The sequence below is a fragment of the Melanotaenia boesemani genome, chromosome 24 (assembly GCF_017639745.1).
Source record: "Melanotaenia boesemani isolate fMelBoe1 chromosome 24, fMelBoe1.pri, whole genome shotgun sequence".
In the NCBI taxonomy this organism is placed as follows: Eukaryota; Metazoa; Chordata; class Actinopteri; order Atheriniformes; family Melanotaeniidae; genus Melanotaenia; species Melanotaenia boesemani.
In genome coordinates, this window is record NC_055705.1 from 17189141 (window position 1) to 17214067 (window position 24927).

Here is a 24927-nt window from a genome sequence, read left to right on the forward strand (position 1 = left end):
TTTGAATAGTGGAGGAGAGAGGGTAAGATACAAATAGGGTGAGAGGAGAGCGAGAATAAGAGTGAGGCCTCTCCAGGAGGTCACTGAGTTTCTGGATCTCCGCTCCTTTTGTCCCACACCACATTCCATAGCAACAATCTGACCAGTCAGCCAGGGAGCTGCAGAAATGAAAAGAAATAGAGATGAAAGACCAGAAAACTCTCAGTAAACCCTTAGAGTGGTGCTTTTTCCAAGATGTAAATAAGAACGAAACTAAATAATCTGCAAATAAAGGAGACTATTTACATTTACAATTATATATATCTATATATATATATTTCAGTGCCCTCTTGAGAATATTAACATTGATTTCCGACAAGAATTTGAGCCTGTGTAGTGATTCCACTACTGTATTTTGTCAGTTGTGAACACAGCGGATTGAAAACTGAAAAAATATATATATATATATATATTGTCTTTTAACCCTTAGGGTTCCAAATTTTCCAAAAACTTGTTATATGAAATTCCAAAGGGAAACAAATCGTTATGGTTAAAAAAACTTTCTTTTGCTATCATATTTAAAAATGTATAAATTATTCTGTTTTCATTCTGTGTCTTGAAAGAATTAAAGATGGTTCTTCCCTTATGTAAGCTTCTTACTAATAGTAAAGCTATTTCCTATAAATGTTTTATGATATCTGATTTTTTTTTCCCCTCTAGTGTTTGAAAAGCAAGCTTCAATGGCTGCTTCAGTTTTAGCTAGCTGTAGTAATTACTGTAACTTCCTTAGACCCCCTTCCCCAAACAATCTCAATGAGCTGCACATTTTTCATTGTAAATGTCGTTCATAGGGTCACTTTTAAGCTGCTGCAGATGACTATTCTGAATACCAAACATTCACCCAACTTGAATAAAGCCACATTTTTTAACTTTATCAGACGTTTTAGCAACCCCAAACAAAGGCTAATTCCTCGTCCATGTTGCATCCTGTCTCTACTCTGAGCTCTCTCCAGCCAGTAAAAGTCAGTCCACTATTGGACTTTTGTATTGTCTCTTGTTCCATCTTTTTCTCTTTCTTTTCCTTGCTTCCTACAATGATGTCCTCTTTGTTTTTTTTTTGTTTGTTTGTTTGTTTGTTTTATTTAATCAGCCATGGTGTGCATTCGAAGCAGCCAGTGTGCTGATATCCAGTTACTGACGTGTGATTCTGTGCCTTCAAGCAAAGTGTAGTCATCACATGATGCTCCAGGCTGGACAAAAATGTTTCTTGGCCTTAGGATGCAGCAAGAAAAAAATCACTCCAGGAATGTGCATAATGGATGCCAGTAAGCCATCAAAACGAGTCAGAAACATTGAGTTTTAACGTTTAGAAATTAATATATTGTGTTGCTTTAAAATGGTACCTCTGCTTCATTGTTTGGGTAGCAAGATAGGCAGGAGAGTCCATTGAGCTATCATTGCTCTAGGGCTGGGATATACTTGCTATTAGCGACACATCTACGTACGTATCATGGCTGCCACGTGTTGCTAGCATTCATGTGGCATGTAGGCAGCTTGCATTGATGCGAGATAATGTGTCATGTGCGCGAGTTGCAATATTGACTTAAACAATAGAGGCACTCATGCAAACAAGAGCATGAACATGACAGGACCAAGGTAAACACAATGGCGGATAGTTTTGAAGACCATCTCTCTGACCTTGTCCACGACTACTGGCATATGTATGCAAGGCTCGAATTACACTGGGGCTTTCGGGGGAGCCTTATTTTCGCACGTGCACCGGCATTTATATTAATGCACATAGTGCGGTCAAAAATATGGTTACTATTTTAAAAAAACTACTGTATGCAGTTTTTTAATCAGAAACAGCGACGGAGAGTTCTTTAACCACAAAAAGAAACACATCAGGTGGTTGTGTGGACGCTCACAGCACACAACAGACAAACAATGCTGCTGTCCACGGTGCTGAGAGAAAAAGAACGGATCATCCGCGCCGTTTGGATGATTTTTAGGGCTCCCCCTAAAGTATCAGCTGAATGTCTTTAGGGGAGCTCCTCTGTCTTTCAGGGGAGCCAAGCTCCCCTTAGCTCCCCAGTAATTTAAACCCTGTCTGTATGGGTTTTCTCCCCGTTGTACAGTGATAAACACTCATGCCTTTTTGATTTGTGTTTGGGGGGTTGATGCCCCGGAAATACAATGTGCCCTATTTCAAAGTCCAAGTGCTGTGTACTGCCCCTACTGGTGACCTCCAGTATTGAACATTTTGGCTGCGCCATACATCCGTCTATTATAGCAAGTATCCACACAAACATAGCAGACCCTTGAAGTTTGCGCTTAGTTTTACAGTAAGTATATCCCAGCCCTTAGAGGAAGACAGCTTCTGTGTTGTTTGCACAAACACTTCACTGCAGGACATTTATGCTAGAAAAAAACACTGTCACCACTGGAAATGAGCGCAGAGGCGACAAAACCTGATGCAAACTGTTTTCAGCTGAGGCTCCTTGATGACTGACACAGTAGTGAGGAACAAGTAGGGAGAAGCATACTGATCAAAACAAATGAGAGTAAAGCAGCAACCATCACAGCAAATGCTCTGCACTTTTTGCTGCTACATTCATGCATCATCTCACCTGCAGATGTTCTGGAGTTTTCACTAGATAGAAACTCAGCAAGAATTCTGAAATGAATCTTGCAAAATAATGCATTTGCACATGCCACCACAGTAGTAGCAACATAGCAAAGTGAACACTAGCTTCTTTTGCCAAGAGGTCACCAGGTTATGCATTAGGTCAAGCTCATACTTGAGCACCAGACAAGCTACTTTGAAAAACTACATCAGTTTACATATTATCTAAAGTATTTCTAGACAAATATTCAAATTCTAACAGGTTGTTTAATGTTTTCCCAATAGTATGTAGGAACTTAGACGACTCCAGGCTTAGGTAGAAATCATAGCAATATATGTAATCATAAGCAATGCCACACATCTGATCATGTGATCCCTTTAAATCAGTGATGAAAGTCCCTTAAGAGAATGCTGATGTCTACATTATCTGCTCCAGTTTGGTCCTGACAAAAATATCTCAACAACTGATGTTAATTGATATTCTTGAGTAGGTATCTGCTCTTCACCTGCAAAGAAGAGGAGTACTTTTACACAAAAACATTGATGTAAACACTCTAGAACCCAGAACGAAGACAAGTAGGTTTTCACGAAACATCTTCTCTGGTGTGTTTCAAGCTAGACGTAAAGGTTGGATCTCTGGAAGACAGACTTTCATGGAGTGGGGCAAATTAGGGTATCTAAAATACAGGTGTCCAAATTTAGATGTAAAATAAATCTGATTTGTTTTTTAGCGATGTGGCTATGCATATCAGTACTGCCTAAACACAGGAATTCTAGAAATTATCTATTGCTTACCAATTTCAGAATTCTTGATACACTTCCCTGTGCACCAAAGTCAGTGAGTTTGCTCTTGTTCCCATCAGTAATTTGAAATGTAATTACCCATCATTTCAGAGTGCTTCAGGAGCCTGACACCTACATCTCTCTTTCTGCTTCTGTGTCTTTCTTCTCTCCGACTCTATTTTCCTGGCTGGTTTTGTATGCTGGTGGAGGACTGTATATTTTCCACCCCCGCACATTTTTTAAGCACTACCCCTACCATTACCTATGTAAATGACTCGGGCTCAGACTGTTGGCTCACAGAACAAACTCTCCCACACAATGAATAAATGAGAGCTTTTACGTGCTCCTATCCTTGCCGAGGATACATTCAAGGAAATCCGTTCGTGCATCTTCATGTTTTGTATCTGTCAAAGGGTTCAGAAGATCTAAAAAAGGAGAAACTGCTGCATATATTCATTCCAGTAACCCAGAGGAAATAGATTATATGTATATGCAAACCAAAAACATTGCAGCATTTAGGAAAACAGCACAAAGACAAAAATGTATCAAGTTTTTTTTAAGTTTCCCAAAATGTTGGATTTTTTCTGCCGCTTATCCGGAGTCGGGTCGCAGGAGCAGCCGCCTAAGCAGGGAAACCCAGACTTCCCTCTCCCCGGCCACATTCACCAGCTCATCCGAAGGGATTCCGAGGCGTTCCCAAGCCAACCGAGAGATGTAGTCCGTCCAGTGTGTCCTGGGTCTTCCTCGGGGCCTCTTTCCAATGGGACGTGCCCGGAACACCTCACCAGGGAGGCGTCCAGGAGGCATCCTAACCAGATGCCTGAGCCACCTCATCTGACATTCACCGAGCTTCTCACCCTATCTCTAAGAGAGAGCCCGGCCAGCCGGCGGAGAAAACTCATTTCGGCCGCTTGTATTCGCAATTTCGCTCTTTCGGTCACTACCCACAGCTCATGACCATAGGTGCGGGTAGGAACGTAGATCAACCGGTAAATCGAGAGGGGTGGCCAACGTCGGTCCTCAAGAGCCACAATCCTGCAGGTTTTCCATGCATCCCTGCTGCAGCACACCTGACTCAAATTAAAAGGATCCAACAGCCTATAAGGATTTGCACAATGACTCATTAGTTTCAGTCAGGTGTGTCAGTGCAGGGATGCATGGAAAACCTGCAGGATTGTGGCTCTCGAGGACCGACGTTGGCCACCCCTGTTCTAGATCATAATTCAGAATTCATGTATCATCATCTCACCGTCTCTATGGTGATAATTTGTCATAAAACCAGCAGATATGACGACTGAAGTTAAACAGCCAGCATTGATGAAGAAACTCTGAAAAAACTGATGATCTGGATAAAAACAGGTTTTTTTCTTTTATCATTGAAGTGTGAGTGTTTGTGCAGCAGTGATAAAAGTCCTACAGCAGCATCACCCAAAGTAAACAACAGCTGATAAAACAGGTCATTGGCTGTTTGTTTTACACATTTTTCTTCACTCTTTTACAATTTTTCTTGGTCAGTGCTCCTGCCTGGCACCCATCAGAACTTTTCTAGACCCGCCCCTGCATAGCTGAAATATAAAGCTACATCCTTTCGTCAGCTACTGTGTTAGAGAAGGTCCTTTGGGGTATATATTTGAACCATGAACAGTTAATTTCCTCATTCTCAGCTGAACGATAAACAAATGCAACGAGAGAAAAGCCGATCAGCTGATCACCGACAGCTGTCGCTGCACAGAGACAACAGGAACCCTCTCACTGGGAAAAGAGAGTGTTAAAACATCCTCATTCTCCATGGAGGAGAAGTCCATGGGTTGCTCCATTAATGCTTTGTTTATTCTCAAGTCCATCCATAAAACCACCTGCTCATCTTTCCCACGTTCCGCCATCATAACAGAGAAATGAAGAATGCATGAGGCTTGTTATGCCGCACTTACGTTAATTGCGTTTGTTTGTTGTTGTTATGAAATTCTGCTTCTGGTTTTGTTGATAAGTTTTCAGTTTTGATGCTATGTGTTTTCGTTCTCAGTGCATCAGTAGGATTGGCGCTAGGTGTCATTTGGCATTTGTATGCCTGCTCACCAGTTGCTTGATATTATACATCTTTCTACAGTGGTTACTTTTGAACAGCTGACGACATCCTCATACGGTCATTGGGGGGGGTGGGGTGGGGGGTGGGGGGATGGGGGGGGGGGGGTGGAGAAAAGTCACAGCACCCAGAAACCTGACCTCTTTGGAAAGCTAGCAATTTATTTATTTATTACCTTGGTTGTTTTCAGTCACTTCTATCATTATTTCTTCCTTGCTTGGTTAGGTTTAGGCATCACAATATGTGATTAATTGTGATGCCTAAACCTTCAGTATCTATAAGAAAATACAGTGATTATTAGTAATTTAAAAAAAAGTATAAGCTTAATAAGTAGATTATTTAGATTAAATAATATAGATTAAATATTAACTAATAAGACTGATTATTAGTGGGTAAACTGGTCTGATCCTAAATTGTCCCTGCATGACAACCATAATATCATGAAGTAGCAGTGCTAACTTGTTAGAATAGCCCTTTAAAATGTGGAGCTGCAATAGGCTTCGTTATGTATGATTGAATTTCTTCTTTCTAATTTGCTTTATTGCATCTTATATCAAATCCCATAGCTTTCTGTTGCAGTGACTTAATTGAATGCCAGTGGGGGAGTTGTGTATTATCATATCAGAGTTTATGACTCTGCTTCTCACTTCATATGCTAAAATGTTTATCTTAGATAACGTGTTTTACCTCAAACTGGAATTGATTTATTCTGGAGTTCTTCAGAATACCTTAAAGTTTTTACATTAAAGGAAACAAATAGTGCTTCTTAGTGTTTTAGCCTTGCCTTAAGATCATACTGAATCATGGATGCCCTGATTTAGTAAAAACCTGCACAAACTGAGCTTTAAAGATGAGACAGTTTACTCACAAAGCAAGATTCCATGTGGAAAGCAGAGACATTATAATGCAGGATCCAAATGCTACCTGCACCAACATCGGCTCTATGAGAACCCATCTGTAATCTTAGCAAAAATTAGATATTGTGAGGCTTACTGCAATTTCAGTGCCATTTTAGCGAAATTGCACATTTTTATTCTGTTGGATTTTACCCAACACTTCTTAAAAGACGTCACAAGGTCTATTGGTCGCTTCCCATTTAGCTGTGTTGTGTTTTTTACTGTGTATATTTCTTTATAAAGTAAATGTTTAAATTGTTTGATATCTTTTAGCTTTTGGTCACATCTCACTCATCAGAGCAACACCTGAAGTCATACTGTGACTGTGACGATAATCAGTCATGTTTTTACTAGTTTTTTTTTATTTTTTATTCATCCTCTCCAACAACTTGAAAAGCTACACGTACATCACCAACTACCTGCAGGCTTTGTGCTTTTAAAAATGGGGTTTTACATCCATTTGTTGTTACTGTGCAGAAACAAGTCAGTGATGAAATGCACACTGCTGACCAAGTCTACTTAAGTGGTAGAATATTAGCATTAGCTTGACAGGGCGGAATTATGGCAGTGTTATCTCAAATATTGATATGAATCATCCGTTTCAGTACTGTGAAATGAAGAGAAATACATGTAAAGATGAGCAGTGTTAACTAGTGATAACCATCACCACTTACCAAAATAATCTGTTTACTGCAAAACAAATGGCTGCTATTCTAGGAAAAGATAAAGGTAAATACTGACTGACATGAGATGACCTGTGTTAATTTTTGAGTTTCTGACCCAAACCAACATGATTCCCTCAGTTTTACCCTGGGTGTTTTTGTTATTAATGTATTTTGGTGTTATCTTCAGTTATGTGTGAGTATTTTAGTTATAATGATATCAAGAATAATAATGGTATTATTATTATTATTATTATATTGATGGAAGCTAAGTATTTAAACATAATTTAAACATTATTGCTCTTACTAACCAACTAACCCTGAAAATTATTCAACACACAGCCACTTTTGTACATAAATGATAGCTGGCAACACAAGTGAGTACACCTGTCAGTGAACTGTCCATGTTCTGCCCAGTGTGTCGGTATTTTGTGTGGACACCATTGTCATCCAGCACAGCCTTCATCCTCTTGGGTCTGTAGTTCACCAGAGCTGCACATTGTTACTGGAATCTTCTTCCAAGTCCTTCACCATCAAATCACAGAGTTATGATGTTAGACAACTTGTGCTCCTCCACCTTTTACCTGAGGATGCCCTACAGGTACTCAACTGAGTCAGGTCTGGAGACATACTTGGCCACTCCATTAGCTTCATCTTCAGCTTCCTCAGCAAAGAAATGGTCATGTTGGAGGTGTGTTCAGGATCATTACGATGTTGGAAAACTGTCATGTGACCAGTTTCTGAAAGGAGGGAACCAGATTCTTTTTCAGAATATTACATTACAATTTGGAATTCATGCTTCTCTCAATAAAGCCCAATTCCCCAATGCTGGGAGCACTCATGTAGCCCCAGACCATGATGCCACCACTACCAAGCTTGACTGTAGACAAGACACAATTATCTTGCTGCTCCTCACCAGAGTGCCACCATACTTGCTGGACATCATGTGAGCCAAACAAGTAAAAATATGTCTGGTACCCCCAAAGCATGTCTTCAAATACTTGTAACTACTTGTAATCTAAATCTGAACAAATAGTTCATGTTCCACCATTAACAAAAATAAAGGAGGTCTGCCATAGAAATGTAAAACATAAGGGTTTCCTTTCTGTGTATTATATCTCCTTAACTCAGCAGTGGACAAATTAAGTAGCGGCAGAAGTGATATTCAAGAAGACATAGATGAAACAGATTGGAATCAGGCATGTTTAAAGGCACAGAAACTATCCATGAACATGTGGCTTAAACTACTGCAGCATAAGATGAGCCTAATGAGAACTTATATAATCCCTGTCAAACTCCATCACATGTCCAGTGATATTCCAGATATCTGCACTAAATGTTTAAATGAAATTGGAAATGGAAATGTCCAAAGATCCAGAAATTCTGGGACAATGTTACAAAGCGTTAATCAGAGCTGTTTAAGGTAAAAATCCCTGATCGTTAAACTTTGTGTACTTTGAATTTACCCAAGCTGATTCACACAAACACAGAAACAGACCAAATTGCTGGACTTTGGACTTCTTCAAGCCAGGAGAGGTATTGCACTTTGTTGGAAGAGTATGGATGCTCCTCTTCTGAATACTCAGAATAAAGGAGCTTGCGGACTGTATTGGACTGGAAAGACTAACATGTATTCATAAAGGGAAACAGAAAGACTTCATAAATATTTGGGAACCATATATGAGCATTACAAAAACTGGAAACAGGGCACCTTTATGGTTATTTTTATGTATTTAATTTATATATATATATATATATATATATATATATATATATATATATATATATATATATATATATATATATATATATATATATTCTTCTTTTTTTTCTTAAATGTATAATGCAAGTTTAATGTGTGTTTATATGTGTGAGTGTCTAGGTAACTGTAGAAGTTTGTAAAGTCGAGATGTTTATATTTAAATAAATAATTAGATAGATAGATAGATAGATAGATAGATAGATAGATAGATAGATAGATAGATAGATAGATAGATAGATAGATAGATAGATAGATAGATAGATAGATAGATAGATAGATAGATTGATTGATTGATTGATTGATTGATTGATTGATTGATTGATTGATTGATTGATTGATTGATTGATGGACTGGTGGTCTTCAGCAAACCATTTCTTGTAGCTTCAGAAGAGGCTTCTTTCTGGGATGACATCCATGCAGACCAATATGATGGAGGGATGGGGGTTGAAAAAGAACTACTTTTATCTCATTATGTCATAAAGTTTTTGAATGACATCTGTCACATGTCAGACAGCTCTTTGTCCATTCAGCCATGATGCCAGCCATTGCTGCTGTTGCTTTGGGCAACATTAAAGCTATTATTATTATTATTATTATTATTATATTTTTTTAATCTAAAGGTTTCTAAAAATCAAATTATCTTTATCTTGGAAAAAAAACCTGAATAGCTCTGTCAGCTGGCTTGCTTACACTGGGTCAGAGTTTAATGCTCTGGGGCCTCAAACCGGTCATTTCTTTGCTGTTATTAGATTTAACCTCTCGTGGAGACTCTCTCGTGATGCCTCCACTGAATGGCTTGCATTTATTCTCCACTGACAGCTTCTCCGCCTCACACAACAGGATGGATTTAGATCACTATTTATAATCCTGTTGCAGTGCAGGTTGCTCTCATTTATTTAATTTCAAATAAGCTTGATTCAAACTGGAGAAGTATGGAATCAAGCTCTGGAAAGTTTGCCTTTTCCTCGGTAACCACCTGGCTACATGGATGCAACTTCATCCAGTTAGAGCTGTGGGAATGGACATGAGTCACAGGTGTTTAATACTACCACCCTCCCGCCCCTTCCATCTAAAAAAGAAGGGAAAAAAACAACTTCAGGTAACCAAAATGTGCACTTTGTTTCTAATGAAGCTTCTGTGTGTAGGTGTGGGCGCAAGCTTGCACACAGTTGATGTGTAGGGGGTGTGGAGTGGTCAACTGATGAGGTACTGTGGAGGCTGAGAGCTCTAGAGAGTGGTGTGTGGGTTGGAAGCATCCTCTCCTCACAGTGAAACACACACACAAAGCTGGGGGAGGTGGAGGCAGCAGAGCTTGCTTCGCCTGCTGTCCATTGATCAGTGGAGAGGTTGGTAGACTTTAAAGATCAGTGTAGAAACTGGTGGAGAGCAGAGACAAGGGGATGGATAGAAGAGGAGGATGCTGGGGTTCTGCAGAGGAGGGAGAAAAGAAAGACAGAAAGATGCAAATTGAGTGAGGAAACAGATGAGGGCAAGAATTAAAGAGGCAGATCACAGCAGCTGGGGTTGTCCTGGGTTTTTACAGTCTGGATACAGCTTGCCGGTAAGTTCTTGATGTTTCGGTGTTTCTACATGTGATGAGTGTGCATGTACAGCATGGGCACCCATTGGTATGCCTGTCTGTGTCTCGTGCTGCCCATGCTTTAGTGTTGAGCCACTGCAGAGGAAATGAGATGCCAGGCGTATGTGAGAATAGTGCAGCAGCAGCAGCAGGAGGCGGAGTACTAATCTTCTAGGCTTCCTTCCACTGCAGACAAAACCAGTCAGTGTTATCTGTTCAATTAAAAACAGCAGCAGACTGGCTTCTCTGTGTGCATGTGAAAAACAAAAAGAGAAAAAATATATCACTCACGGACTTGCCTGCATGTTCAAATTGTTTTGTGTGATCATCTACATATTCTGAACATATACATAATGCCACATTGGATTTGGTGCAGGTGGTTTAAAAACAAAGAATCTTAAAAATCCCCGTTTTGACTCATTAAAAATAAATACACTTTTACAAATCACTGCCCACAAGCACATCTGAGAATCAAATATTCTGATGGTCATATCTGATAGAAATGGAGTAAAGTAACCAAATATCAGCCTGGTGAGGGCATTTTATGTATGAATTCATGTGATTTTTAAGGTTTTAAAGTATTCATTCACATATCTCTAATAAATTCACCCAGTTTATCCTAAATATTCATTGGTGGAGTGTTTCCTGACAAAAAGAAACACCAAGTCTCATTTTACTAAACAGACACTTCTCTGCATCACAGCCACTTGTGGCTTGTTGCATTAAAAAAAAAAAAACACTAAACCTTTTTTGTAATTGGGGGTCCCCTCGAAGGTCCCCGGACCCTAGTTTGTGTACCCCTGAGCCGAGCGGCAGTTGAAGAATCCCCCCTCATGATATAGAGGCAACACGCGTTGACGTGTCGCGCTGCGCTTCCGACCACTAGTGTCGGCATGGTATGCGTCCTGTGCACACACGCATTACGCTCTCTTGGGGACATGCGGCCAGCAGACGCAGCCACGGTAAGTGGAGCCAGTTTTTCATACGGAACTTTATCTCCAGGGAGGAGGGGAAGGGGAGGGGGGTTAACAACTTTCTCCAACCTCGGTCTTGTCGTTGTTGATGTCCGTGTTGGAGAAAGGGAAGTTAAAGAGCTTTTCCTCGCTCGTCGGCAGACTTTCCGTGCAGATTGCGCAACGCGGCGTGTGATCGGGCTGGAAAATCGTGACAACAGCTCGGGATTGTTGTTTTAAGTCAACATTAGCGGCATTACTTGGCTGGAGTCCTCCTCATCATCTTGTTTCTTCTTTGGTTTTGGCCATGTGGGGCTTTTTTGGGAGCATATTCAAGTGCTTTTTATAAAGAGGGGGAGGGGGGTTTAACGCACTAAATGCGTCTTTTTAAAACCTAAACCACATCCCTGGCACTAATGAGTGCTCATTTTTGTTTTCTTTTTACCCCCAACTTGACTGTTTGTGGTACTTTGAGGACAAAGTCCAGTGCTTGGTCCCATGTATGCCTGTGCGGGGAGGTGGAGGGGGGAAAGCAATGCGCAAAGTGTGTGGTCTCCAAGCTCTCCACCCCCGCAGAGACGCACGCCTGTGCGCGCACGCACACAAAACAGACAAGTTGTTTCTGTCTTGGTCGGGCATGGACATCTCAGGAATGCGCCCGGCGTTTTTCTCTGTATTTTTCACATTAGGAGCAGTTTGGGAATCGCTCTGAAAGCCGCTCTCTGATCGCCTGCCAGCGGCGTCAATGTGTCTGTGATTACACTGGTACTTCCGGTGGCTTCCCCCACCCCTCCATAATAAAAATAAAAAATATCCATCACAATTATGACATACAATGCTTCTAACTTGTGATATATAGAAAAAGTATACTAAAATAACTTGCAGTAGTTTTTTGATCCAATGCACTGTTTAACTTCCTGCGTTTTTTTTATTATTAGCCTTATAAAATTGATTATTTGACTGATTAAATTGCTAATAGACTCATTAAAATGTTTCTAAAATGATATTTTAAGCTTTAATGTAGCTTTACAGCTCATGTATTCTATAAAAAAAAGTTTCCTTGGAAACAATAGGGAGTTTTGCCATTAAAATATCCTAAATGGTTTATAAATTATTGGAGTTAAGCCAAACAAGTATAAACTAACTTGTAATATCTTTTTAGTTCTTAAATATTCAACATTTTCTCACCTGGTATTAACAAAAGTTCACTTGTGTATTTATTTATTTTCCAGCCGCTTGCATCCTGAAACGGAATGGATGCTTTAATTTTGAAAGTGTAGCTTCCGATTTGAACCTGATGAACTCTGATTGGCTTAACATCATGGAGGCAGGGGAAAGAGAGAGAGAGTTGGGGAGGCGAGGAGGGGTGCCTGGAGAGGAGAGAGGGGGAAATTCTTGTGTTTTTGGTATGCGATTACCCAGCGGCGAACCCATGATTGGAGAGGAGGAAGAAGAGGAGGAGGACTGGGGTTGAGTTTAGGATACGTTCATTGCATTCTTCTTTCCACGTTATTGGACCCGCTGACATGTTGCCCCCCTCACGACACCTCGAAGCTCCCAGCTGATGCCTTAGAATTGGAGAAAGTGGACAGATGATCTCAACACAGATAAAATGGGAAATAACAAATCCAAACAAAGACGACAGTAATGCCAAATGAGAAGGAAAAACATTGACAAACGCGACGTTTCTGTGGTATATTTACTTTTTAACCAAGCTTTTGCTTAATATAGAAAAGGAAAATGACCATACCTACTCAGAATCAGAATCAGAATCAGATTTATTGCCAAGTAACTTCCATTCCAAGGAATTTGTTGTGATTTGACGGTGCCTACATATAAATAAATACTCCAAAATACTTGCTCTTTAGCTCAGCATTATGTGGCTATCCAGAAATTTTAGACCAGTGTGTTCAATCTCAGCTCAACATCTACTGTTTTTTAAAAAGTTTTATTCTGGTCATACGACTGGGCTTTCTGCAAATACCAAACTCTTTAATGGACAAAGCTAATGGCAGACCAAAACAAAAAACTGGCCAACGCTCACTCTTTTTCTTTTGATATTTTATCTGTGCATTTATCACATTTCTTTAAAAAAAAACAAAAAAAAAAACAGGTGCACACACACTTTCTCTGACCCCAGGACCTCAGAAATACATGTGACACATTAAATGGAGCTTGTCAGATTTGCATAAAGAAAGCGGAGCTCTGTCTGTTCTTCAGCATCTCCATCGAAGCCATAATCACCCACTCGCTAACGACAATTACTATAATGGACTGATTGTTGGATTATACCACCGAAGTGGTTTTAGAACACATCTGCATAATTGTTCTTAGGATGTAAAGCGTATGGGCTCCCGGCTGCCATTAGCTGTTGCAGGGGAAGAGAATGATTGAGACGTTTGAAGCTTAAAGAACAGGGGCTAAATTGTGCTCCAAATGTGTGGGTGGAAATGCACTGGGATTGTCTTATCAGAGATTGTTTTCTGGATTAAATTTGTTACTGACTGATAACAGCTTCATGAGCAGAGAGGGGGTCAACCCTGGTGCAAGACTCAGCGTCAGATATCAAATCATGAGCTCATGAACAAAGTTACACACCTGCATCAAGTGTGTGGGTCTAAAGCAGGATAATTGTGGAGAACAGCATCCTGCTAAGTCAAGTTTACAGTCTAATGAATCCTAAAACTGTCAATTATAGCAGATGAGCAGAAACACTGAGAGGAAAATGTATTTGGTTTTAATCAGGCATGTGAGACAGATGTTTTCCAGGTGTGATGCAGGCCTCCTTTGGTGGTAGGTAAATAAAAGGGAGGCTACATTGGGTCTACAATGCATTAGTGAAGGAGGAATAGAAATGTTTTCCCCAAAAATCAAACAAATAAAAACTTTAAATGGACCATTTTTGTATTTGACTAAGTCAAACAGTAATTTAGATAAGATTAAAGGTGCAGCATGTAACAAAATTTAAAAAGTGAGTGACAGAAAAATTTTCATTTAGAATTTTGGCCACTGACAGCCACCGTCCATTCACCTTATGCTTGCATTTTAAAGTAAATTCTGTGCCCATCTTTATGAGTAGATGTTACAAATTCTTACACACTGCACCTTTAAGTTTTACTCACAATACTTACAAAAACATCATGTTTATACTTCCTTTCATGGCTGTGCGCCAACCATGAAAATTTCATTTTATCACCCAAATATTTCTGGTTTAATCAATGCCTGCTGGGAGCGGCTACCCGTGCCATACACTACTTTGTAAAAGCAAGTTCAGTTTGCCATACTCTTACATCACTCAGAAAACTGAAACATGCAAATAAATACTTGACCCATTTTTTTCTAAATTTTCAACCCAACTATGGTTAAAAACTACAGCCAGAATGACACTGGTTTAATGAAGCAACCACAAAAAATGCAAATCAATGGATGTGTATAACATTTACAGTTTATGAAATGATCAAGTGAAGTAATACTTGAATAGTGGTAGTGCTGAAGTGGAGCCTCAAAATTTATTCCTTCTTAAGGCCCCATAAAGTCTTGGGGTGGCCTGGATTTCAATAAAGGCTAGATCACATTAGCTTTTAAAAAAATCCTCATTTCTCTGACTTGTGTTAGATTAGTTTACCTTGGATGCTTTAGAAAATCTCTTTTTCAGACAATCAATGCAACAGAATCATTTAAAATCAAAATATTAAGTTTACATCCTTAAAAACGTATTATATATTATCAAACAAAATAAGATAACCACAAAATTTGGATACTTTGCTTCAGAGTCTTTGTCTCTCTTTTTCTTTTCTTCGTCTTCTTTCTTACAAAAGCAGCTTTGGAACAAACAAACATCACATTAGGGGAAAGTAACATCACATGACCGACAGATGGACGGACACATCCGTCGTACATAGGGGACTGTAGCAGCGCGATCCAGATCAACAGCTGAACCCAGCTTTCTCCACGCAATCTCCAAAAGAACATGCAGTGAGGGGGTGAGGGGGTCTGTGAGGAAGTCTGTCTTTCCTCCTGCTAAATGTGGCGCTTTCTCAATCAAACTCTCTGGGGAAAGATGGAGCCGGTGTTGAAGTTGATGGTGTGATGGCGTGTAGCCACACCTCAAACCTGCGCCGTTAATTCATCCCCTCCCTCTTTTTGAAAGCAGACCAACATCCAGCTCATGCCAGACCGTTCTCCCTCTTGCTCTGTGCTAATTACTCTCCGTTACCACGGCAACGGGTAGCACCTCGTTCCTTTTTTTTGTTGCCTTGCATAGCCCATCGCAAACATGCCCCGCCTTCCTGTGATGGAGAGTACAGTTTACATTTGGGAGTGAAGGGATTTTTTTCTTTTTTTCTTTTTGTAATTAAAAAAAAAAAATCCAACTTTTTTCCTTTTTTTTTAAATATCATGAAGCTGTGTTTACCATACAAACACTTCCACAGTAGCGTTTGCTATTTTTGATGGGATCAGATTCATTCAGTTACTATGGCATCAATGATGATTCTTAATTTTGATCAAAACACTGTTACATAGTTCTGACGAGACTCAGATCAATTTATATTACTTTAATATTTTCAAAACAGGTTATGGGTTTTTTACTCCCATAGTTTCATATTCCTCTCCCAGGAGATAAAACATATTTACACATTTTCTTCCAGTTTTTGTTATTAATATTATTATTACGATTTACACACAGTTATGCTGCTATTTTCCTACTATCCTCACAAAACCAAATCCAACTCAGATTGTTTTTGGTGCCACCTTGCATTATAAGCATCATTTCACTTTATTCCAGCACTCGAGGACCATTATTTTTGTTCTTTTCAGACAGACATAGAACGTTATTATCACTGGTTGATATTTGGCTGCACGTGATTGGACATTACCACTGAGCTATCTGATCGGTGGAAAGTTTGACAGGAAGTGATTTAATCATAATTTCCAGGTCAAAATAAAGGTCACTTAACAACATAGTAGAGATATAAATGTATTATTTACCCTTTTCCTTAAAAATTATGAAATTGTTTTATCATGAATCAATCATTATGGATTTACTATACAGAGTTTGAATAAACACAACATTTTGTGGCTAGATTGTAAACCTCCTAGATGGGATATAAATGCCTGAAAACTTCCGTAAGTCACCTAAAGGTAAAGATATTGATCACAGTTCATCCCACGGAGTTAGACACTACCATTGCTGACGATAGTGCTCAGGAGTGCCAGCGATCTAGCAGAGTTTTAAGAGTTAAAGCACTGATTTAAGACATTTTTTCTGCATTGGTTTGGGTGCTGTCCTGCTTCTTCGTTTTTTTAACATTCCTTATTAGGATTAACCACGCTAACAGAAATGTGGTTTACTCAGAGGCTGGTTGAGTCCAGGTAAGGCCCAAGATAAGACCCCAAATCGAGAAGAATTGAAGATGAGATGTCTGGGATGTAGGGCAAAAGCAAGACAGAGAAGGTGGAGGAAGTTTAAACCATTTTCCAAACTTTGAGTGAATAAAAAATAAATGGAATGCAGTATTGTGTGTTTGACAAAGGAATAATTTCAGGACTCTACCCAAACTTTCACCCTATAAGTTGAACGAGGGGTTGCAATGATTTCCTCCAATAAATACCTTTTTCCCCCAAATATTAAACTCTTGCTCTGAGTTTCCATCCAGTCAGTTGAGATATATTTATTATCCATAATTTATACTGATCCGGAAAGTATAAATTAAATTCCATTTCATTAAGGATCTATTCAGTGTGTATGAATGCTTGCCCCCTGTCTCCCTTCCTCTTACCAATGGGCCCCTGCTCTCTGGATGTCAACAGAATGCCACATATAAATGAGTAACTTTGACACAGTTCACATTTCTATATATATCACCCTGGGAAGGGGTGGAAACTTGGAAACGAGTGGTAATTACAGGGCAAGAAGCAACAATGGAGCACCTATGTGTCAAACATGAGGGATGGATGGAGGGGCTTAGAGCAGGGGTGTCCAAAGTCGGTCCTCGAGGGCCGCTGTCCTGCAGGTTTTCAGTGTTTCCTGCTTCAACACACCTGACTCAAATTAAATAGATCCAACAGCCTATTAAGTTTTGCACAATGACTCATTGTGACCACCTAACTCAAATGAGTCATTTGAGTTAGGTGGTTTTGGAGCAGGGACACATCGAAAACCTGCAGGATTGTGGCCCTCGAGGACCGGAGCTGGACACCCCTGGCTTAGAGTGATAGGCTGAGAAAACAAAAAAGTCTGGAAGTCTCTAGGTTCATTATTTATTAAACAAACAGGAATGTCATGTCTGTGTCAACAGCACTAGTTTAAAGAGTTGAAATCAGCTGAAAGTGGCTCAAATTAAGCTAAAAGCTTTTTGTTATTTAAAAAAAATATGCAAACCAAAAAAGTTAACCCATATCACTTGGCCAGTTTCAATTAAAATGTGCAGGAAATGTCAGTAATAAACCCAAAAAAGCATGATTTGATAGTGTTTCCTTCATGTGCATGTTTTGTGTTATCAGCATATGGTTATATTGCATTGTGCAAACTAAAAAGTGGGCTTACCCCTCCTTCTTGCTTGACCATTAATACCACATTATCTTCAATGACCCTGGGTTTTTATGAATGGGCAGCACAGAGCTCTCCCATTGGCTGAGAGCAACAGCCAGTCAGGAGGGAGTCATTGGCAACAGAGTTGGGAGTGGATGAATGGACATGTCAGACAATTTTTTGAGGTCAGGCCACGGTGTGTTTATGTGTTTGTAGGTGCGTGAGTCTCGCACTCTGACCTACTTGGTCTGTTGCAGGCGTCTATACATAGCTGTGGGAAACACAGGCAGACAATCGGCCTGGTTAAAATTAGCAGTCAGGGCCACCTGTCTGCTTCTCACAAAGGCGGAAACATCAGAGCAGGCAGAGGAGGAATGGAAAGAGCAGAGAGGAAGGAAAAAGGGGCTCAGGATGGAGGACATTGATCACTCTGATGGTTTAACTTCTCCTTTTTTGCTCTTCCCCCACAACTGCGACACAGAGCGACATTGTTAGGCGGTTGGGATTTGAAGATGGCAGGCAGGGGGGGGGGTTGGTTGGTGGTCTGGGCCAAGTGGAGTTCACATACCGCTATGCTGGAGTTCTGCCAGACCTCACAGAGCACATAGGTAGAAAAAATAGGAAGAGGAGAGCTAACTACTCCAACATTTTCGAGCACAGACCCTATAAAACACCTTATGTGATGCATAATAGCACAGTATGGTAAGGAAAAACCCAAAAGTGATGAATGGATGGAAATAATTACACATCTATTCTGCCACTTTCACCCTTCCTCCCCTCCCTTCAACCATGTTGTCAAAGTATATCAAAACTCAAGTTTCCTGCCTTTGTCGTTACAACCAACAGGAAGCCTTCGTCTATTTTAACTGACGTTCACATAAAAACTGCCATCTAGTTTCCAAGAATCACCATTTCTCAACCCACACTTTTTTTCTGTCTGCCTCCATCAGTCTGAAAATATTTGAGCTGAGTGTCAAAATGCTTGGGAAAAAAAAACAGCAAAACAAGATCAACCTACCTTGTGACTTCAGATTCAAACTTCCTTTCCATGTTTTATATTTTATTCAGTCTTTATTCTTACCTAAATGTCTTTTTTTTTCTTCCAGAACAACTATCAGACAAAGCGAAGACAACTCTTCATGGGGAGTGAAGGAAACATCTTCCAGAGTCCATTTGCAGCAGTCAAAATGGACGCCGCCGGCTAAGCTGTTGGTCATTTTGTTTTCAGCTTTGAAGCACAGAGACTTTTTAGCCCTGGGAGGCAAAGAGGGAGACAAGGAGGGAAATTAACTATGACTTTAATATTTAATGTGTCAACAAGGTCAAAACTTCTAAAGCCATTTTATTAAGCTAAATGCTAATATTAGCATGCTAATGGAAGCAATGCTATCAGTTGGTATTGTTCTGTTTTTAAGATAATTTTCTCCTTCGTCGTACAAATTGTAAAATAAAAGAGCTAGTTCAAGTTGGATTAATACTTTGAGGACCACAAATGTCCCCCAATTTATTTTGTGGTCCTTTGGTTCTCACAGTGCCAAACTGAAAGCATAGCACTCTGTCAAGTTTCGGCCCCAAAAACATACAAAATCTATTCATAGTAGCTCTGTCACATAGGAGCACACATGGTGGAGTTTTCTGTTAGCACCATCAACCATAGTCTCACCTGGGATGTGACAGGAAGTGTGAAAATGGTCTAATAAGTCCTGCAGAGCTGGTGTCTTACACATAAAATTGTATCCAGCAAACAACTTTCTCCACATATGTTGCAAAGGAAATTGACTGTTTACAAGTGGAAATAGATGTCTGGACATTGTTTCCTGTTTCACTATACATTTCAACAAAGGCTAGTTTTTTTTGTGATATGAAAAAAGGAAATCTGTATTTAAAGTTGTCATATCTGCAAGGTTTCTCACATCCTTACCTGTACTCTATCAGCGGTGGACTCGGCATGGAGTCCTTTTTCTCCTCATTATTTCGGGTGCCCAGCAGTTGCTCAGTAGTCAGTGTAGATCCTGTGGGGCTGGCAGCAGCTACATCTGGCTACTGGGTCTCTGTCGACACCTTCAAGTCAGATATGCAAGTGTTTCCTAATGTTCATGTCCTTTCTGATGCAGCGTTTCTATGAGGTTTGCATCTTTAATGCTCACCTGATGTAAAAAAAAAGCCTAAAACTGGATTAGTTCTGAACCTGGCATACAGTGTAGGATTCTGTGTGTGTCAGTCTACAGCTACATTGTCTGCTGGGTTTCAGACCTATACTCCAATTCTGTTAACTTCCATCCATGCAAAGGTGTTTTGTAGTGTTTAAGAAAATGGAAAAAAAAAAAGGATAATTTGACAACTTTGTGTTTATTGACTCATAAAACATTCTTCAAACAATAAAACAATTTTAAATGTCCGTTTCTGTACAATGCTTGCTAAGCAATTTTATTTATATATAGAAAATGTAGGAGGAGTCGTGTTAAAATGACAAAACTCCTTCAAATTTAATGGCAGGTACTCTGGAAAAAATAACAGCATTCCATCAACAAATATTTTCAAGCAATAAATATGTATTTATAAATAGTGTAAATTTACATCAAGATTAGAAACATAAAAGAAAAAAAAAATCACAAATTAAACTTAATTCCATAAGTCTATGTGCAACCCATTTTCTTTGTGACTTGGCTACTAAATTTTTTTCATATTTTTTCCTTTTTTTTTTTACCTAAAAAAGAACAAAAACAGTTTTGAAAAGAACACAAAGAGAACATAAAAATCATAAAAAAAAAATCACCTAAACTCTTCACATTACATGTTTTTTTGTGGATTTTTTGGGAGATTTTGTTTTCCAAAGAGTTTTAAAAGGACTACTATAGAAAAGGAACAGTTAGTCTAGTGCTCCTTAGAAGGAAAAAAACAATAAATCTGGGAGAGTTCCATAAAACAAACCAACATTTCATCCTGTTACCAGAATAGAAAAGAAGAAGAAGAAGAAAACAAAAAGAGGGGAGACAGAAGGAGGGGTCGTCAACTCAGTAGTCTTTTACGGGGTGGTGTTGCCAGTTGTGACAGTTAACAAGTATCTACAAAATATTTTTTATCACGCTTAAAGAATCCCGGTCCTAACCCCCAATCCCTCCCTGTACCCAACTGTAAGTGATTAAGTCCTCCATTAAAAAACAGGGCTGAACAATTGTCTGTAGAGGTGGGGGAAAGGAGGGCTGGGAGGGAAGAGAGAAACTAGTCCCGTTATCAGGCCGGGTGTGGCGCCCCCTTCTGGAAGGCCCCAGCGCTTCAAAACGGGGTTGCATAGACAGATGCACTCAGCCTCCTCAGCCTCCGGCCATCGCTATGGAGACCAGCCATGAGTGAGGGGGGAGCGGTGTTGAGGGTGGGGAGGAGGGTAGAGGGCCTTGGCTTTCCTGAATATCAGAAATGGTCCGTGTATGTCCGTGTTTACTTGTTTATTTTTTTGTTTCAAAAACTTAACACAAGCTCCTGTGAATGGGCTTCATGGCTCCAGAGCAGATGACAGAGGAGTCGCCTAATGTCAAGATGAAGATGAATGAAGAGGAGGGGCCTGGGGAGAGACAATACACCACAATCAGCCATGCTTTTGAAGTTATCCTTTAATATGTGCTTATAAACTGCAGGTGAAAGTCACAGATTTCTGTTTTATTAATATTATGAGACATAAAGAACAAGTTCCACATTTTAAATGTGACATTTTAGACAAAAATATCAAATTTAAGAGCAGCTTACACATTTTAAAACAGAGAAACAAGTGCTTTTTGACTCTGTATCTCCTTTCAACTGATGACTTACTAATGTGAACTGGTCATAGACCTGCATGAGGTCGTCTATCCTGTACTGTTCCAGCACCACAAAGTCATCCAGCGTGGCGCTGCCTTTCCTGGCACAGTCCTGGCAGTGGACCACATACTGCTTCTTGGACAGGAGCTCACGACGCACAAACAGCAGGTTGAACACTTCCACCTGTACACAAAACATGAACATGGAAGTTTCCATGCAATTCCTTTTCTTTAGCAGTAAAGATGGCATTTACTGCTAAAGATCCTGAAGCTGCTCTGCATAACGTACATGCTCAACGACTTTTTTCCCCCCAACAAAAACAGCATAAAGCTCTGCATTTGAATAAAAAAAAAAAAAAAAACATTTGCATACCCACAAATTAGCTAAAAACAAAAACTGAGCTCACCTTAAATTAGCCTGGATGCTTTCGAGAGTTAATGTCTAAGCAATATATTAATATCTTCAGGCTTAGTTACAAGACGGGTGTATAGCAGTTCATTTTGAACATAACAGAAACCTAAACATCTTGTTGATGTTTAAGTTTCTTACACACTAATAAATCCTAAACCTCCCCATTATCGCAGGTGATCCGAAACAATTATTTGGTTTGGATTTTCGGGGGAATGTAGGAGATAATTTTGTTTCATCACAAATTACCTGCCATAATATGATTTAGCAATGCTAGTGAAAACGCAATAATCTTAAGGACCCACTCTGGTGAAAATCATGTTTTTCATGTTGTTTACATGTCCATTTAAATTATTGTGAATCGGTCGGTACGCTAGCATGCAGAGCCAGCACATAGCGACAAGAGGGTGGTAGTGGTGGAGGTGGGGGGTTCAACGCCAACGGGGGAGGGCACCGAGCTGCGCTGACTCCGCAACTCAGAGGCTAATTGCTAATGAGCTACTGGTCCTCTGCAGAAGCAGAGTCCTGGAAAAGGGAACAGGTTTTGTGATTTTTGCTAAAAACTTCATAATCACAATTTAAAGACTACTGAGAACATTTTAAATAGTTCCAAACAAGCATTGGAGTGGGTCTTTAAAGACTTTGCCTGATGCGATGTAGATGCAAACAAACTCATTAATAAATAGACTAATTTGCATTTTATAAACAGAATATAGGTTTCACAAATCAGAAACTATGTGGTAAAGAATTTAAAACCTCTGTAGAATAATTCACTCCAGATTTGAGTCTTGCAGTTTTTGTTTTAGCAGGACCTGGTCTAACGTGGTCAGGGTCAGGCAGACAGAGAGCATGTGTCAGAAAATAGGTGGCAACAAGGAAACAAAAATATCCGCGTAAACCACTGCCAACCTCACGGTTTAGTTTCCCTAAAACAGTGTTTTCTCAGTCCTGGTCCACAGGGAACACTTCCCTGCATGTTTTTGTTGTTTCCAACTCCAGCACATCTGCTTCAGATTAACTGAACTGCTCATCAAGTTCTTTGCAAGTTTTCTAATGAGCCATTTATTTGAGTCAAATGTATTAAGTATGGAGACCTCTAAAAGATGCAGGAAGGTGGTCCCTGAGGACCAGGATTGAGAAACATTCCTTCAAAGTGATTGGGACAATGTCTATAATAAAATGTTATCATTTGGGCCCTTATTAAAGGAGTAGTGCACCAAAAAATGTGTTTTTTGAGCTGTAAATAACAGAGAATGTGATGAAAATCACATATGCTGTTGATAAAATTTGTATAACACCCTAAGAGGTTATCATAAAGACATGAAGAGGTTATCTATGTCACAAAAATTTAAAAACCTCACAGCCCCTCCCTCCAGATGCAGATAGATGGGTCCTCGCCTCGCAGGCATAAAAAACCATGTCCACCAACCCTAACCCATATGAAGCGATGTGAGCTTATATGGTGTAGATTTGCTAGTTTCAGACTTCTATTCTTTCAGAGTTTCTGATGAAATATTCCTGCAATGGGACAGATTTGTGCTTTTGAGGGGTGTAAAAGTAACACTGGACTTTATTCTTTACCTGCTGATCCTCACCTGGTGACAGACAGCAGCTCAAATCATAGCATCAGCAACTTCCAGCAGCTCTTCCTGCAGCTGCCACAACCTGCCGCGAGTCTCCACAGCTTTCCAGAGCTGCTGGAGCTGCTGACAGGCAGCTAACAGCAATAACGGCTAAGACTGGTACGCTTCAGGACCACCTGGTTCATGTGTAGCTGAGAAGAGTCAGGAGGGGAAAGTCTTCCACCTCAAAGACGCTCTGTGGCGGAGCTACTTTGTGAATCTTGCTTTCCATCTTGCCAGTGAGCTGAGCTGCTGTCTGTCAATCATTTCTGCTGGTGTGTCCCAACCTGCCCACTCTCCGCTCCCTGATCACCCCATACCTCCCACCCCAACCCTTGCAGTTTCAAGGACTCTTCAAATTCTTCAGTGGGTGGAGTTATGCAAAAAGTAGGGGATTGAGTTACACTTTACGTAGAACGGCCTCTCCAGGCTCCACAAATTTACCCTTCACCTAACCAACAAAACTGAGGTATCGTAGCACATGTTTAACATCAGAGTCTAGAATCAGTCTAATGCAGCTGAATCTCTCCAAGTTGTTTTCCTCTCACATTAGCCCACACATCAGTTTTTTAAATTATCTTTTTTTTTTTCTTTTGCCGCAAAAACTCAAAAACTGGAGATCCGCCACGGTGCCGGAAATACTGTAAGTCCTGCATTAGTGAAAAAAACTAATAAATACATGGAACGTTTATGTAATTTGGATGAGTCAAACAACAATTGGTATGAGACAAAACAAGATAATTATGATCCTGTGGTACATTCGCTAAAACAGAAAATGTGTGTGGCATATTCTTTCCAAGCTTCATCTGCTGGGAGGCGTCCTGTCCCAGACAGCTGGTTATTCAGGGGCTAACTGACCTCACAGATGGTGCAGTAGTGGGCCGGTTCGTCCCTTGTCCTCGGCCTCAGGATGGTCTCCTTGCCAGCCGACACCAAGGCTTCCTTCACCCTCTGGCACTGCTTTAACGTCCTCAGGAGGCAGTACCTGCAACAACACCACCAATCAGTGCTGATTTATGAATAATCTGTTAAGAGATTTTTTTTAAAAAAAAAGGTCTTCTACTCACTTGATCATCTCAAACAGCTTGTGATCGGACACTTTGATGTTGCGTGCCATGTTCCAGGAGAGGTGCACCATGGGAACCATGGACTTGACGCTCTGAAGTTTGTTCCACTCATAACGCTCCACAGCTAGCTTGTACTGGTGGGCTGAAAACATTACATTATGAGTACTTTGTCATAGTTTG

At 40.1% G+C, this 24927-nt stretch overlaps 1 protein-coding gene and 1 long non-coding RNA gene across 3 annotated transcripts in view; one reads left to right on the top strand and one right to left on the bottom strand.

The window, feature by feature from the left end:
* Positions 1-10089: 10089 nt before the first annotated feature.
* On the top strand, positions 10090-20253 carry LOC121635231. Its single transcript, XR_006009370.1, has 2 exons — positions 10090-10352; positions 18962-20253. It is a non-coding gene; the product is annotated as an uncharacterized LOC121635231 (long non-coding RNA).
* The window catches only part of LOC121635229 (histone demethylase UTY-like), a 34963-nt gene continuing 30221 nt past the window's right edge, over positions 20186-24927 (bottom strand). For both annotated transcript variants that reach the window (XM_041978326.1, XM_041978325.1), the window contains 4 exons: positions 24748-24889; positions 24539-24665; positions 21663-21833; positions 20186-21417 (listed from right to left, as the gene is read on the bottom strand). In XM_041978326.1, the coding sequence (XP_041834260.1) occupies positions 21388-21417; positions 21663-21833; positions 24539-24665; positions 24748-24889 (470 nt within the window). In that variant the 3' untranslated portion in view covers positions 20186-21387. The remainder of the gene's footprint in view (positions 21418-21662; positions 21834-24538; positions 24666-24747; positions 24890-24927) is intronic.